Source organism: Octopus bimaculoides, chromosome 2, assembly GCF_046866305.1.
Source record: "Octopus bimaculoides isolate indiv1 chromosome 2, ASM4686630v1, whole genome shotgun sequence".
NCBI lineage: Eukaryota > Metazoa > Mollusca > Cephalopoda > Octopoda > Octopodidae > Octopus > Octopus bimaculoides.
Window position 1 is genome coordinate 9,314,504 of NC_142929.1, and position 18,283 is coordinate 9,332,786.

General features: G+C 36.8%; 1 protein-coding gene and 1 long non-coding RNA gene across 6 annotated transcripts in view; one reads left to right on the top strand and one right to left on the bottom strand.

Annotated features, from left to right (window-relative positions):
• Positions 1–9,712, bottom strand: part of LOC106876595 (uncharacterized) — a 92,422-nt gene extending 82,710 nt beyond the window's left edge. For 4 of the 5 annotated variants that reach the window (XR_016238146.1, XR_016238147.1, XR_008266470.2 and 1 more), the window contains exons 1-2: positions 9,477–9,712; positions 4,431–4,517 (exon numbers count right to left, since the gene is read on the bottom strand). This is a non-coding gene — a long non-coding RNA (uncharacterized LOC106876595). Of the gene's footprint in view, positions 1–1,064; positions 1,249–4,430; positions 4,518–9,476 lie in introns of those variants that run through there. The other variant, XR_016238149.1, reaches the window with a different exon arrangement.
• A 6,590-nt stretch (positions 9,713–16,302) lies between these two features.
• LOC106876593 (uncharacterized) overlaps positions 16,303–18,283 on the top strand; it is a 23,089-nt gene continuing 21,108 nt past the window's right edge. Inside the window, exon 1 of the mRNA XM_014925206.2 lies at positions 16,303–18,283. This exon is cut by the window's right edge and continues 313 nt beyond it. Coding sequence (XP_014780692.1) covers positions 17,759–18,283 — 525 coding nt within the window. The 5' untranslated portion in view covers positions 16,303–17,758.

The following is an 18,283-nucleotide window of genomic DNA, read 5'->3' on the forward strand; positions in this document are numbered from 1 at the left end:
GTAAAATTAATAATAGAGAAACGAAAATAAAACTTTGACGACATATAAGTGTTCAATTTTTGTTGGACATCTTACACAAATGACTTGTTTATAGTGATCAATTATACGTGTGGTACATTAGCTCACTCCGTCCCTCCCTCAAGTTTACCTTGCCTGAACAGGTGCGCAGAGTAACACAAGCCAGGTGTCGAAGTGTCAGACCACAAAGCAACGTGAGAAGAAGTGTTTTTCTCAAGATCACAACGCACCATCCGGTCTAAGAATTGAAACCACGATCTTGCGATCGTGAGTGCAAAACCCTAACCACTAAGCTGTGAGCCCTCAGATATAACTCAGTTGATTTAAGATGTAAATGCGTGAGTATTCTAAAGACGCGTGAACCTTTAACATAACAGAGTCAGAGTGACATGTGTGACAAGACTTGCACGAACTCGAAGCTATAGAAAATGACACAAGTTCAGAGTGCTGCGTAATCATCGTCATCTCGAAGCAGTCGTCTTTACTATTCAGCCAAACTACACCCAATAAAAAGCTCACCTTGTCCTAACCTGCGAATGAGTACGACTTGAAAACATGTACCACGCTTTCGCTAATAACTGTACTCGAGAATACTCGAGAGACGGCTTCCTTCTCGGCCACTCACTCTCTACTCAGCGAAATATGCAGGTTGTGATATGTAAAAGAAAGAAGGGCTTCATTGTAGAGTAGTAAACCACAGCAACGTGGACATGAAGGACTTCCACCACATCTCGTTGCATAAATAACTAGATATAATCTTGTCCAGTCATAAAGCCAAGTCGCTGCTTGCCACATACAGAAGCGAAGGATGACTAAATATGTGTTGATGAGGGACAAATACCCTTTCCCGCTGATTTCTGGTGAAAATTCTGACATATTCAGTGTCCGAACTATCCCTGTTTTACAGAAGTGTTGAAGCTGGTGCCATGCTTGAGAAGAGACCCTGTGACGGTAAGTGGCTTGTCGAGTGAAGACCGCCGTTGAACTTTGCGGCAACACTTTTGTTTTCACAGACGCGCAACTAGACGAGAAAAATAATTCTATAGTAAATGTAGGATTTGTTTATTTCAATAAATACATCAATATTATGATGATTATGCAACAATGCAGTAGCAGAACAGTAAGTGGGCCACTTGTTTTCGACTAACGTGTTCTTCTAACGAAAAATAAATAATAATAACTTGAAGATCGATTTCTATGAATACTGATGCTGCAATAGCTTTTCAAGCGCTAAAACAATGAAGAACAAGGCAAAACGCCGTTAACACTCTCCGAATTATGACGTTCATATATACTGCAACAGTTCTGGGACAGTTTGCTCTCACGTATTACGAAATAGATTACACTTGCGAACAACGTCATTCTCTTGAATTACAGTTTACGCACTGAAAATTTATTTCATTTTATTTCTAAGACAATTATATAAAATACAAAATCAATAGTTAATAATTACTTTTGTTAGTACTAGATTGATTTCTAACATCGGCACATGACTACAAATTTGGGTGAGGGATACAACGTTGAAATTATGAAGATAGATCAATGATAGAGTTATTGGAATTTATAGAAATTACTGATATATCGCATTGCTTTATCGCAATGCGTATACAACATATAATTGTTGAGGAAAATTGTTATTCATTCGTTTTATTAGAAATGCTGACTTGGTGGATATATTAAAGTCTGAACTAAATACACTGTGAAGTAAGTTGCCTTTATCTAAAATGATCAACTTTATATTTCCCCCGTTCCTTTATCATCAAAATGAGAGCAAGTAAGAATTAAATAAGATTTGAATGAACCGAGTATAATGCGGTATAAGGCCGGTTACTTCCTCGGTGCTGTTGGTATCGGCCTGGTCGCCCTCTCTGGCTGTGGCCTTGGTACCGGGGTCATTGGCATGAGATCTGGTATTCTTCCACTGTCCCCACCTTCTGTTTTCCTGTTACTCTAACCCTCTATAGAACACCAATGAGGAACCTCCATGAAACGTATTCACTAAATGAAGAAGATCTATGACCGACTGATGACATTCCAGTGCACAATACCAGAATTTTCAACTCGAGTCAAATTTAATAAGCTTTGCGAAATCCTTGTTAGAATATCCGTATAATTGGAGTCAAGACCGACTAGTTTTTACTGAAGTCGTGTGGTATTTGTTGTAATAATGAAGCTAAGTCAAACAGTGATATATACGTGTGTATGTATTTAGTTTTAATGTATTTCACATGACAGTTTATGTATTTTCTAAAACTTAGAGCACAGTATTTTCTCTGCGATTAATGGCTCTGCAACCACACACTTGCTTCCGCTACTTAATACTTTCATATTACGTGGAGATGCCCAGTGGTTAGGGTAGAGGACTCGTGGTCGTAGGACCACGATTTCAATTCTCAGACCGGGCGTTGTGAGTGTTTATTGAGTGAAAACACTTAAATCTTCCGGCAAAGGGTGGTGGTGAACTCTGCTGTACTCTTTCACCACAACTTTCTCTCACTCATACTTTTTGTTTCTCGTGTGCCTGTAATTCAAAGGGCCAGCCTTGTCACACTCTGTGTCACACTGAATCTACCTGAGAACTACATTAAAGGTACACGTGTATGTGGAGAGCTCAGCCACTTGCACGTTAATTTCGGATCAACGGAAACCCTCGTCGTCGTACAAGACGGAGTGCCACGACTTTCATATTACATAATTTCCTATTTTAGCAATTATTTCAAGTTTTGATAGTCATTGATAAACTATAATGAATGCAGTTCATAATGAGTAGGAAGTGAACGTTATTCTCATGAGGAAATGTTTGTTAAACGATTCTAAATCAATTATACACTTTAGATTACACAATATCTAGATTTTGTAAAGAGTTATTTTCAAAGCTTGATGCAAGTTTGAAACTAATGCTGCTAATCCAATTACGTTCAGATTTTATTCATCAGAGAAGCACAAATAAATGTACGTCACAAGATGGTCTGGCAAATATTACGTCAACCTCTTTGAAGTTTATATTTATTGATATCATAAAAAGAAAAAATATACTTGTGTCTGATTTTATTTCGTTCGAATAATAGTTTGTGTTCAGGTTTGTATTCCGCTTACTCATTCCAGCCTCGGCAGTTCTGAGTTTAAATGTATCCAGCTATTTACGGTTCAATCCGAAAGTAACCAACCATAAATACATTTTATATTACATTACATCCAAGCTATAGTTTTGTTCGAGTATCGTACTGGAAGTTGGCGAATTTCCCTGAACTCAAAATGGAAATTTTGGTGCTGGTTCAATATAAGTTTATGCGTCACATGAAGTCTTCAACATTTTGCAGTTTTGAGGCTAAAATAACGAATTCCGTCATTTTCTGTATGCTAACAAAATTTGTTTCATGCTAAGAATAACATTTGAAGTGAATAATGAACAAGCCTTTTCCGACACTCTTAGTTATTAACCGGTCGTTATTTCATAGACCCACGACAGGACTAAAGACGATGTAGACATCGTCGGCATTTGAATTCAAAATGTGAAACCGGGAGAAAAACCGTTGAGCATTTTGCCAGGCATGGTAGCAAGGAAATGAAATATGTCGGTAGAAGCGAAAAACAGTCCTTTTATTTTTGTTCTCATTTTCATTGAATATATAATCCGAAATATAATCTCTCAAGATATAATCAGACAAGCAGACTCGTGTCAGAATATTGATAAGAAGGCACCGGATTTCCGTTCTGCGATGTTCTTGTCTTTTACTTGAAGGTTATTATGAGAGCGATGTTTATGAAGAGATATCACGTTGGAAAATTTGATTTGGGAACATCCAACAAAACTGAAGCTACACACAGACCAAATGAGAGAAGATAAAAGAACTGAACTTTACTGGTTTCAAATTTTGCCAAAAGGCCAGCAATTTCGGGGGAGGCGTAAGTCGATTACATCGACCCCAGCGTTCAACTGGTACTTATTTTATAGGCCCCGAAAGGATGACAGGCAAAGTCGACTTCGGCGGAATTTGAACTCAGAACATGAAGACGGGCACAATACCCCAAAGCATTTTGCTCAGCGTGTCAGCTCGCCGCCCGCCAAAACGCGAAAAGATCGAAAAATTATTATTAATAACTAATTAAAGTACTTCTGCAGCTGGTTTGTTATATATGTGAGTGTGTGTGTGTGTGTGTGCGTTTGTGCGTGTGCGTGCGTGCGTGTGTGTGTGTGTGTTTGTGTGTGTGTGTGTATTTGTGTGTGTGCGTGCTTGTGTGCGTGTTTGTGTGTGCATGCACGCCTCTGTGCATGTGTGTATGCGTGCGTGTATTGTTTCATTTATGTACGTATGAATGCACGTATGTTTACTTGAATGGATGTATTTCAATAGAAATTAAGCGAAGATAAGTACAATGAACAAAAGACGCGTAGAAAAGAGTAGTCCTACCTCAGCAGCTGCTCACTGATAATCCAGACAATAACGCGTATATTTTCAGTAATGTATCTCACTTCAGACTGACCGCAATTAATGTCACTGGGAAATAATATCAAGATTAAAGATTACTGTAATAGAATGCGACCATGAGACTGAAAAACAAACACATACGACAAAATAATTACGACAAATATTTAAGACAGTCGACCTAACTAAACGTAGGCGCGAATGGCTAAGACAAACTGACTAAGGACATTAAACAGTGAACTTCTTTCGAGTAGAGTCAGACGATACAACAATCCAGAGATGACTATATACATTATGTAATGTGAAGAAGAAATAAAATTGTAGATTGTTGGACGTTAGCCATTGAAGAGAATAAGAAGAAAGTGGAGTGACAGGTAAACATTTGCAAGATCAAAATGAAAGGAAAATCATTAGGTAACAGAATTAGAATTATGAGAAGGTAGATCGGCATTGCAGGAATGGTTAGATTTAGAGTGGGAAGAACAGGAAGGATAAAACGGTAGGGAAAGAGATGGGAGGATGGGAGAATGGATGTAAAGAGATAGAGGACAGAAAAGTGGAAGAAACCGGGATCGAGAGAAAGATAGGAATATATATATATATATATATATATATATATATATATATATATATAGAGAGAGAGAGAGAGAGAGAGAGAGAGAGAGAGAAGACAAACCAACAGACAGGGGCACAGTGAGAGAGTGAGCGAGGAAGTGAGAGAGAGAGAGAGTGAGAGTATGTGTGGGAGAGAGAGAGAGACAACGAGGAGTGAGCTAAAGAGAGGGTAAGGACAGCAGTTGTAGAGGGAGTTATTGAGCAATAAACATTTCTAAATAGGCAAAATATTAGCGTGACTTTGCGATCGAATGGCAGGAAGATTAAGAGGGAGATAAAAGAAAGTGAAGTAAAAGAGATTGAGGGATGGAGGGAGTGAGCCCACAACAAGAAGAGAGGAGGTCGCAATGCCTGATTATCTTCCCATGATCATAATTCAAGCGCTTAGTTATCATAATTATGGTTCTTTATTTTCGACCTCAAAGCTGTAGTAACTGGCATTTCGCCCTCCGCTAGATCACTTTCTATCTCTGTTCAGTTGCTAATGTCCCAAAATCTACTATTATCTGTTTCGGGTACAATCGCACTTAACGGTAGGGAGAGACTGAGGGAAGGGGTTCTGTAATGGACATGTGGTTTATTTGTTGACCCTGAAAGCATGAAAAGCAAAAGTTAATCCTGATGGGGATTGAACTCAGAATACAGAGAGCTAGAACGAATAACACAAGGAATCTATCCGACCTTATTTGTGTGTGTGTGTATATATATATATATATATATATATATATATATATATATATATATATATATATATATATATATATATATATATATATATATATATATATATATATATATATATATATATATATATATATATATATATATATATATATATATATATATATATATATATATATATATATATATATATATATATATATATATATATATATATATATATATATATATATATATATCACTGTATATATCGTTTCCATGGTTGTTGGGGAACTGGTAACCTTCTATTCCTGTCTCATCTGTTTCGATATGTGAAATATATTTGGCGATGTCGGGTATTTGCATTGTTACGATCTAAGAATGTATCAATAAAACGCCCAAACAGCTGTTGTGAATTTTCAACCCCACTTTTATTCTTTTATACGTTTCAGCCTTACGCGACTATGATGGGGCACCACCGTCGATTTCTATTTTCAAATATTATCCTTCTTTGGCTGATTTGTTCAGGGTGGTGGGTTTCATATTACCACTCCTACTCTTTCTGCTGGTTGTTTGACCCATTTAGTGCACGGAGGAGTTTTAAATCCTGCCCTCATCTGTTCCGTTGGCTCATCTTCTGATTTTAGCCAGTATTTGTTAACAAAATTCACTCGTAAGTATTTGGTTGTCCCGAAATTTAGTAGGAGACACTTGCTAAAATCATGTTACATAGATGTACGCGAAACCACGAGATAGCGTAGGAAAGATCTTATTCTTAAGTCCATTAACACACACACACACACACACACACACACACACATACTTATAACATTTTAAGTATATATGTCAATAGTTCACGATCCAAATGGGTCAAGACCAGTAGATCGAAGGCTCTTATCCACTAACCATTTGGACAATAAACACTTACTTTGAATTGCAAGCTTATGTTGAGTATACGTCGGTTAGTGTGCTTTATTTCAAATAACACTCTTGTATAAGGTACAACTTCTTGGGATATTATCTGTCAGCGAATCGCATTATCTACTGAGATAGATATTGTTGGCACTCCGTCGGTTACGACGACGAGGGTTCCAGTTGATCCGATCAACAGAACAGCCTGCTCGTGAAATTAACGTGCAAGTGGCTGAGCACTCCACAGACACGTGTACCTTTAACGTAGTTCTCGGGCGAAATTCAGCGTGACACAGAGTGTGACGAGGCTGGCCCTTTGAGGTACAGGTACAACAAAAACAGGAAGAAAGAGTGAGAGAAAGTTGTGGTGGAAGAGTACAGCAGGGTTCGCCACCATCCACTGCTGGAGCCTCGTGGAACTTTAGGTGTTTTCACTCAATAAACACTCACAACGCCCGGTCTGGTAATCGAAACCGCGATCCTACGACCGCGAGTCCGCTGCCCTAACCACTGGGTCATTGCCCCTCCACACTGATATAGATACAGTAACTGCCTTTATTAAATCTCATCCATTATTAAATCTTTCAAGTCGTCTGCAGATTAACTTTTGATATTAAATTGCGATCATTAGATATTTCAAATATGACATTCTATCTTATGTGGAGATTGATTCAGTTCCTGTTATTAAAACTGCTATTAAAATATATATCTAACTCCAGCCAAATTTTTCGAGTGCCATCTTCCTTTGCTTTTCCCACTCACATGAGGGCGGACTGAAGAGTTCATAGGTTGACTATGAAGGAAGGAGTGATGTTAGAACTATGGAATCTTGCATGTGTTCATTTCAGCGCATCTAAGAGACAACTGCATTGTTTCATTCCACGTAAACTGACATCTGATTGTTCAAAAACCGCATCAAATGTAACTAGTAACGACTTCTCTTGAAAATTGACAAAATTTACTGTCGTGGTGTTATCAAGTTCCGGCAGAAAAAGGGTCTAGCCCCCAAGGACATTTACGCTGACACGATTGCTACATTAGTGGATGACGCTACAAATTTATCAACAGTGCAAAAGTGGACAACTGAATTTAAGAGGGGAATGGAAGGTGTTGAAGTTGACCCAATGTTTGGACTTCCTGCAAATGCCACCGCCGAGGTAAACGTTGACTATACTCACTACATGGTGGTTGATGACAGGCGATTGGCTATAAATCAAATAGCCATAATCCGTGAGAGAGTTGAGAATATACTGCAGAATGAAGGTGACATGATGAAGGTTTCTGCTTGGTGGGTGTCACATCTGACATCTGATCAGACATGCACCAGGCTGATCACATCATGTGAAAATCTAACAATGCTTGAGGCAGATCCAGCTGGTTTCCTTGTAGTTTAACAAACGAAGATGAGTGATGCTGGGTTCATCACTTTGAGCCAGAGTCAAAATGACAATCCAGACCCTGTAAACCCCGCTCCTCACCAACCCCAAAGAAGGCTAAAGTCGTTCCATCTGCAGGGAAAGTGATAGCCTCAGTTATTTGGAATGGAAAAGGCGTTGTGTCCATTGCCTATCTATAAAGGAGTCGCAACAGCAATAAAGAGTATCGTGCGAACTTGTTGATGCAGTTACGAAAGGCTATCAATGACAAACGCCCAGGAAAACTGACGCAATGGGTCTTCTTTGATCAGGACAAGGCTCCAGAACACAAAGCTTTAGTTTCGATGGTTGTTGTGTGTGATTTGGCTTTGAACTTGTTAGATTGCCCTCCCTATTCTCCTGATTAGTCTCATCTGTTCCCCTACAGGAAAAACAAATTATATCTTGGCTGGGGGTCAGCATCTCAGTGATAATGACGTCATGTCTGCTGCTGATGACGTTTTACTACGATTAAGATGAAAGCTTCTTTACCAATGGCATCCAAAAACGGCAACACTCTAGTCTGCCATATGGATGTGAAATATTGTGATACGAGATACATTTGTAATATTTCGATATCTATAAGGTGGCGAGCTGGCAGAAATGTTATCACACCGGGTGAAAAGCTTAGCGGTATTTCGTCTGTCTTTACGTTCCGAGTTCAAATTCCACTGAGGTCGACTTTGCATTTTATCCTTTCGGGGTCGATAAATTAACTACCAGTTGCGTACTGGAGTCGATCTAATCGACTGACGCCCTCTCCAAAAAGAAAACAAAAAACTCGGGCCTTGTGTCTCGACTAGAAAACAATATGTGTTAAATTAAAAGTAACGAGCTGGCAGAATCGTTAGCACGCCGGGCAAAATGCTTAGCGTTATTTCATCTGCCGTTACGTTCTGGGTTCAAATTCCGACGAGGTCAACTTTGCCTTTCATCGGGTCAATAAATTAAGTGCCAGTTGCATACTGGGGTCGATCTAATCGACTGGCGCCCTCTCCAAAAAACCTCGGGCCTTGTGCCTAGACTAGAAAACAACATGTATTACATTAAAGGCAGCAATCTACGTTCTGAGTTCAAATTCCGCCGAGGTCGACTTTGCCTTTTATCCTTTCTGGGTCAATAAATTAAGTACCAGTTGCGTACTGGGATCGATCTAACCGACTGGCGCCCTCTCCAAAAAACTCGGGCCTTGTGCCTAGAATAGAAAAGACTATTTCGATATCTATAATATGTGTTCTGTTATGTGTTTCTAAATAGAGTTATATCATTTTGCCATGTTTTATCAACGAACATAATAAAAGTAAGTTACGTAATTTCTTGAAATGAATTTTCTATTGCATCACATGTCTTTCTTCTTTTCAAAAATGTTCTTGTTTGTATGCATGTGTTGCAGTGAGCATTACATTTAAATTGAATTTGGGTAACTTACTCCATGAAAATCAGAGCCACCGAATGTTTGCCTTGCAGTTATTCAACCTCTCGGATAATGCCGCATCAATATCAGATTTAGGTTTCCGTAAATCTATACTGCATTTGTGTAGGTGTCACAATCATTGAATCTGTTTGTGATATTCGTTTATTCATAAATTCAGTAGACCCATTGTCTCTGAATTTCTTTGTATCTATTACGTACATATTCCATATTACGTCATTGAAATCGCTGCAAGAAATATTAATAGACCTATGCATATTTATGTATAAACATTCTTACGTCTATTTTTATTATTTTCTCACTATTACAGTCTCTGACTCTCTTTCTCTTTCCTCTCGCTCTTTTTTATCTTTCTCTTTCTCTCCCTCTCTCTCTCTCTCTCCCTCTCTCTCTCTCCCTCTCTCTCTCTCCCTCTCTCTCTCTCTCCCTCTCTCTCTCTCTTTCTCTCTCAGTCTTAATATATACGTGTGTGTATGTATATGTGTATAAAAATAAATATACACATATATCTGTATGTATCTGTACGCATGTGTGAATGTATGTATAAGAGACACTCCTGTACTTCTGTATTCTGTGTCCGTGTGCGCAGGTATTGAACTCGTGCACACGAATACTTGCATACATACATCTAAATACATGCGTGCTCTTGCGCGCGTGCGTCTGTGTCCACGTGTCTTTCTTTGTGTTCATATCCGTATACATATTTACGCACACAGAATCAACATCTGTAGCTATTCATCCGTAACCAACTCTTTATATATTGTTATAAGCACAATACAGCGATTAGATTAACTCTTTGGTCGCTATAGAAATAGGTTTCTTTTTCTTACGAATAATTCTTCCGAAGAATCATCATCATTTATCCCGCCATTCTTCTTTCCAGTTCTTTCCTCAACATCCGGGTCATTTCATTTCCTCCGGCTTAGATACTGCGGTTACAATCGGAATATTGACATTTTGGTTTGCCTAAGTAAACTTTTACAGTAATTAATTGTCTGGTTTAGAGATTGTACATTGCCTAGGTTTTTGTAAAAAGAAATGTCACTTTATTATGTTGTCTCCAAACAACGTTTCTTTAAAGATCTATTGACACACACATCCATACACACGCAAATTCTGTTTGCAAGAATCAACACAAGCAAGTTACTCAGGTATATTCGTGCATATGTAGGGACAATGTAAATTGATATTATGTGTGTTGGATACGTGCGTATACATGTATATGTGTATGTGTGTGTGTGTGTATGTATGTGTATACATACGCACGCAAGTATGTATCTATGCGCGTGTATGTGTATATGTCTGTCGGTCTGTCTGTCTGTCTATCTATCTATCTATCTATCTATCTATCTATCTATACGCACACACATATAGATAGATAAATAGATAGATACATATATATATATATATATATATATATATATATATATATATATATAGAGAGAGAGAGAGAGAGAGAGAGAGAGAGATGTTTCTTTATTGGCCACACAGGGCTGAACACAGAGGGGATAACATACACAGTAGAGCTTTTCTTTTTGGGAAGAAGAAGAAGAAGAAGAAGAAGAAGAAGAAGAAGAAGAAGAAGAAGAAGAAAACGTGGGTCAAATTTCAATCAAAGGGGATCGTGGAAAAAAAAAGCCAATCAACAGGGATCGTGTATCACAGAAATGTCAATGTAAAAAGAACAGATTAGGTTTATCCGTGGAAAGAAAAACGTACGGAAAAGACCACGGTAACCTTGGCCAATAGTGTCATGCAGAAAAACACATTACAGTAAGTGACTCTCTTTTTTCTTTTCTTTCTCTGGTTCATAGGATTATGCTCAAGGCGGCAGCGCCATTCACACGTGCCATCCTTGCTACATTCAGCCGTCTTTTTTTGAAACGTTTAGTAGACAAAACTTTCCTCTCTACTCTCACCTTCCTCTTCAAGTGATACTTGGAGAAATTGATGAGAGATTCACCAGAGAGGAAAGTGTTTGTCTCTAGACCTTTCAGACGCGTCCACCATACGCATTCTTTCGCCATAGCCACAAGGACGAGAAAAATGGCTCTTCCATCCCGTTTTAAGGACGTTGGCGCGACAATATTCATGATAGACTCGGTTGATAAACCGACTCGTCTCACACGCGATAGCAGTCGTTTGACATAGGCCCACATGTCCGAAATGGTTGACACTGTACGAGTGCGTGCACGATGGTTTCGTCATTCTGACCGCATCACGGGCAGGTCGGCACTGTGTTTCTCGAGCTATGCTTGTAAAACTTATCCCGAACGGGTAGCGCTTCTCGATAGCACTACCAGACCAGGGATCTCTGGAAATTTTCGTCGACGCCCAGGTTCACTCTGAGATCACCGTCGTACCTCTCCTCCCCTAATCCCCTATAGAATGCTTTGGTTGTGTTGAAGTCGCTCAAGATCGACCCGGGACAGCATAGTTGCTTGAGAGCAACGCGTCACTCGCGGTGCCATTCGACCTTCCTCGGCTTCATTTTGATCCACGACTGCAGTTCGGTCATGGAGACTAGCGGCGGGAAAGCGCGCCTCACAAACGGTGACCACACCTGTTCACCTTCGTCTACGTAGAGCCGGACATGTCGCAGTCTCAGTGCGTGTCTGCGCATCATCAACGACGGCATTCGCAGCTCCCCTTTTAACGGGTATTGGCAACAAATGGATCGCCTGACCAATGGAATACATCATTTCCACAAGAAACGGAATAGAATACGTTCTAGTTTGGTGATGGTAGGGTCGTCGTCGGACTGCGATAATTAATCTTGACTTCATGGAGTCTTAGTTGAGTTAAAAATCTTCGTTGGGTTTGTGGGTTTAAAATGAATAGTAATTGAATTGTACTACGGTGATTTGAGGTGAAAGGATATTTTGAGAGAACATTTATTGATTAAATTTGGAGATACGTAATTACTTGGAATTCATTCATATATTTAGATATGTATGAATATTATATATACATATGTGTGTGTGTACATATATGTATGTATGTGTGTGTGTGTGTGTGTGTGTGTGCATATATATATATATATATATATATATATATATATATATATATATATATATATTTATATATATGTGTGTGTGTGTATGCATGCATAATCTATCAGTTTACCTACCTACCTACTTATCCTCATATATATATATATATATATATATATATATATATATATATATATATATATATATATATATATATATAAAACATTACATAATGAGGGTAAAATTAATATTATTAATTAATATTAATTTAAACAAGTGGCTAGCATACTTAAAAATGCCCGAGGACTATGAATTATATTACAGATATAAATAAGAGGAATAGCTAACAAGATGGATTCCGAATAGGCTAGAAGAAGGAATCTACCTTGGTGGCTATTTCGCTTAGATATACATACATACATACATACATACATACATACATATATATATATATATATATATATATATATATATATATATATATATATATATATATATATATATGGGAGAATTCACAAAGAAACAACAGACGAAGACAGGTGGTGTAAACAACAAATAGATGTATTAGTATAACGCTCGGGAATAGAGAAAGTCTTTAACGTTTCGAGCGTACGCTCTTCAACTGAAAGGAACACAGAAAGAAAAAAAAACACATGTGTAGTGGTCAGCGATCTATCATGGCGTATGCCGGAGAGAAGGGTCACCCAGGAGAGTTAAGAAGAAGGGGAGATAACAAAGAAACCGTGATCCCAAAACGAAGGTGCGTGTGTGTGAGAGAATGCTGGTGATCTTAACGTATGCATGAGTGTATGTAGGTGTGAATGTGTGAAAATGTGGGGATGGGAATTGGTCAGTGCTGGCGCGTGCGTGGTGGTGTGTTGTGATGTGATGTGTGATATGGTATAGCGCGGTGTGATGTGAAGGTGTTGGGAGGTAGGGGGAGGTGTGGGAGGGGAAGACATGGGTGAGGTGTGGGTTAGGCTGAGAGTGGGGGTAGATGAAGGGGTATGTGGGTAGGCAGAAGTTGGGGTAGGTGGGATTATGTGGGTAGGTAGAGGGTGGGTGTAGAGGTGGAATATGTGGGAGAGGGTGTTGCGGTGGGGTGTAAGGGATGGGGTGTATATATATATATATGTATGTATGTATGTATGTATGTATGCATGTATATATATATATATATATATATATATATATATATATATATATATATATATATATATATATATATATATATATATATATATATATATATATATAAGTCAGTAAATAGTAGGGTTGTGTTAACCGCACGTGGAGAAATAATAGGAAAATGAAAAAAAGGGCAGAATGCTAAACTGGAAGAATATTTTAATAAAGATTTCTAACCGGTTTTCATTGCGAAAGCAAATTATCAAGAATAAGGAGAATTAAAATGTTTTTTACGAAGAAGTACAAAATGAAGAACATAATGTATAAAACAATAATATATAAAATATATTTATTTTTAATAAAGTATATTTATTTTTTTTATATATCATTGTTTTATACATTATTTTCTTCATGGTGTACTTCTTTGTAAAAAACATTTTAATTCTCCTTCTTCTTGATAATTTGCTTTCGCAATGAAAACCGGTTAGAAATCTTTATTAAAATATGCTTCCAGTTTAGCATTCTGCCCTTTCTTTCATTTTCCTATATATATATATATATATATATATATATATATATATATATATGATATGTATATATATATATATATATATATATATATATATATATATATATGTATACATATATATACACACACACACACACACACACACACACACACATATATATATATATATATATATATATATATATATATATATATATATATATATATATATATATATATAGTGAAGGCGCATGGCCCAATGTTTACAGCGTCGAGCTTACGATCGTGAGGTTGTGAGTTCGAATACCGGATCGGGCTGCGTGTTGTGTTCTTGAGCAAGACACTTTATTTCACGCTGCTCCAGTTCAGTCAGCTGTAGAAATGAGTTGCGACGTCATATGTGCCAAGCCCTATCGACCCCTTTGCCTTATCCCTTGGATAACATCAGTATGCATGGGCAACTGCTGGTCTTCCATAAACAAACTTGCCCGGACATGTGCCTGGTGGGGGGGGGAGTAACTTTCTAGGTGCAATTCAATGGTCAGTCATAACCGAAGGGGTCTCAGCATATATATACATATTGTAAGAGGCATGAAAATTCTAAGTTTCATGCCTTTAACATTAAGCCCGAAAACTTCGTCCGCAAATTTTGCGGGTTTCGCCGATATACGAAGTTCTCGCTCCTATCGTTAAAGGCACGAAACTGAGTATTAGTATTTTCGGTCAATAACTGATGAAGAATTAGGGTCCTTCTATGTCTGTCCTATGTGCACGTTTTGTCGTATTTAATGCATTTTTCATTTACTGAGTAACTGAACGCCACGCATCCCGGCTTTTGTTAACAGTAAGTTTATCTCTCTCTCTCTCTCTCTCTCTCTCTCTCTTTCTCTCTCTCTCTATCTATCTATCTATCTATCTCTCTCTCTCTCTCTCTCTCTCTATCTATCTATCTATCTATCTATCTATCTATTTATCTCTCTCTCTCTCTCTCTCTATATATATATATATATATATATATATATATATATATATAAACGTATAGGTTCATAATGTTGAGTGAGAGTTTCAAAAGCTACTGAATTCATTTGCAAGAAAACAAGTTCTCTGTATATATATGTAGTTTACCTCTCTTTCACATATATTCTGTTTTCTGTGTCGCGATTTTAATAATATACTTTTTATTAATGTTTTTTGTTCTTTTTTTTTCCAAGTAATCAATGCGGTACAATATTTCTTTGATCGTATACATTCAAGAATATCAGATACAACTTTCAATAGGATTGATGTCTGCCATCATTGCTTCCCATTCTGTCCACTCTATCAATTAAATATTATGTAGTTTTTTAAATTTTATTTTGGGCTTTTCTTTTTTTTCTTTTTTGCGTGGTAGCAGAAAACCATTTTTCCGTATATCACGGAGCATCGTTTCTAAACTGTTTAGATGAAAGTTTCAGAAAAACGTCTTGATATATTCAATGTTATAAATAATCGCGTTGTATAATATCGATATCTTAACTGTTACTTGATATACTAAAACCAAGAAATAAAAAAGAGAAAAAAGACACAAAAGAAAACAAAAATATATGTAGCTTTCTCTCTATTGTTATGTCTGCCAGTTATTGTATCGCATTTATTACGACACAGATAAGAGATCATTGTTGTATTTCTTATTGATTATTAATATTTTATTATTTGACATCACATCAGTCTTTAGGCCCATGAAAAAATTAAAATTTTTTCCAATGTAAAAATAATTCAGTTTTGAAAAATGTTTGTTAGTTTTCTAATTCCTCATTGAAGTTTTTATTGACATTATAGATAAATTTAGCATAATTTCTCCCATGAATTTTAGAAAGTGCAGATCTTAATATATTTTTGTTCGACGTTCTATAAATACTCATAATTTAAAAATTGTTTTACTGGTTTCAAAGAAGTCACACAGGAGTACGTTTTTAATCGATCATATCGACCTCTACTACTTATTTCGGTTTCCTACTTAATTCATTGTTCATTAGAGGCAGAAACTTTTTTTTCTTCGCTTTTGTAGATATGCCGGTGGACGTACCATTTTGTACTTGGTGCAAACACACACAGACATACATACAAATACACGTAAATCTATACCTACACACACACACACAGGCATATATATTCTTTTCTACTCTAGGCACAAGGCCCGAAATTTTGGGGGAGGGGTCCAGTCGATTAGGTCGACCCCAGTACACAACTGGTACTTAATTTATCAACTCTGAAAGGATGAAATGCAAAGTCGACCACGGCGGAATTTGACCTCAGAACTTTGAGATAGACGAAATACCACTAAATATTTCGCCTCGCCTGCTAACGTTTTTTTAATTTTTTTATTGCCCACAAGAGGCTAAACATAGAGGGGACAAACAAGGACAGACAAAGAGATTAAGTCGATTATATCGCCCCCAGTGCGTAACTGGTACTTAATTTATCGACCCCGAAAGGATGAAATACAAAGTCGACCTCGAGGGAATTTGAACTCAAAACGTAGAGACAGACGAAATACCGCTAAGTAATTCGCCCCGCGTGCTAATGATTCTGCTAGCTCACCGCCTTGAACACACACGTATATTAAATTAATAATTATATATATCTATATATGATTATATTAAGGGAGTAGGGCGAAAAACGACCTATTATCAGCATGCTTGAAAGTGCCGACGCCCTCAAATACTACAGAAAAAATTGTATAAATTAGCTATAAATTTTTATTCTATGATGATTGCCTGATAAAAATCATTAACGTGATTTTATCCTTATATTCTATTACACACACACATGTATACGTATGTTTACGCTTACACTGGCAAAGGGATTTAAGCTTGTTACCATCTGCCAAATTCCACACACAAAGTATTGGATAATTATTTATTTATGAGTGATTATTGACCTGTCCAGCAATACTTAACTGTTTTCATAGACTGAAGATGTCTGTTTGATTGTTTTTTTAACAAGAATTTTATGCGGGAGTTATCTATGGAATATGTAAGAAATTTGTGAAATATTCCATACTCAAGGAATCAAATTAATAAATGCAACAGAAAGATTACAGACGAAGATATAAGAAACAGAATTCTTCATGAAATTGCTAAACGACAAAAAGCATAGTTATCTGGCCAGTAAGTACAATAAGTAATATTGTAACAATATGGGCCTAAAATATCTGAATACATGAAAGCAATTAAAAAAAAAAAGAAAAGAATGTAAAAAGAGAAAGAAAACGAGAAGAAATAATGAAATAGTGAGTGATTATTGAATCATTGTTTAAATACTCAACAAAAGCATGTATATCTTGAAAAGTCCTCAATTATGAGATAAGAAATATAGCCATTAATTTTTTTTTGTTTAAATGATTTATGACCCGAGATAAAATGCTAGATGATTTCATATCAATATTACAAAGTGCACGCTATAAATAAAGAGCAATCGTGTTTCATTTCGGGATCAAATTTCACATCTAATGTTTAATAAACACTTGGAAAATAGATTTGGTGAATATACAGCTATAATCATTTAACAAAAAAACATTATTGCTGAAGTCATTTTTAAGTAACTGCTTCTAAATTCCACGTAAAAATAAAGTACTATATGTTAAAAAAAATTATCCAGATATTATAACTATGATGGAACATGCTACCATTCTTCCACGGAGGTTTTGCCCTGTTATTCTTCAACATAACTCAGAACAAGATCTATCGTCTACCAGTTCAGGTATTCATTCACCACCACAGATTCACCAGTATGGCGATACTTCACGAGATGGAAATTTTTTCAATGGACAAACTATATTTCATGTTCAGTTACCGAGTGATAAATCTGATGTTTCTTATACAACACCTAAACGATATGAATACAAGAGATATGGCCAAGTGGATGTACCCTTTTACAGAACAAACATGCATAAATTTGAAGAAGGCAAAGACCATATACCACACAATGAATTACCTCAAGGCGGAAGTGATAACTTTTATGATATATTACCGAGCCACACAAATTTAGATAATTACATCACAAACAACGAGGCTTTAAAATGCTTTTCTCCATCGTCCCATATAAAATATCCAATTCCTACATTTACAAAACCCTTTTCAGAAATAAATGCATTGTCAAAATGCGTGGATGTCTCTCAAAACGTTTATTCTTGC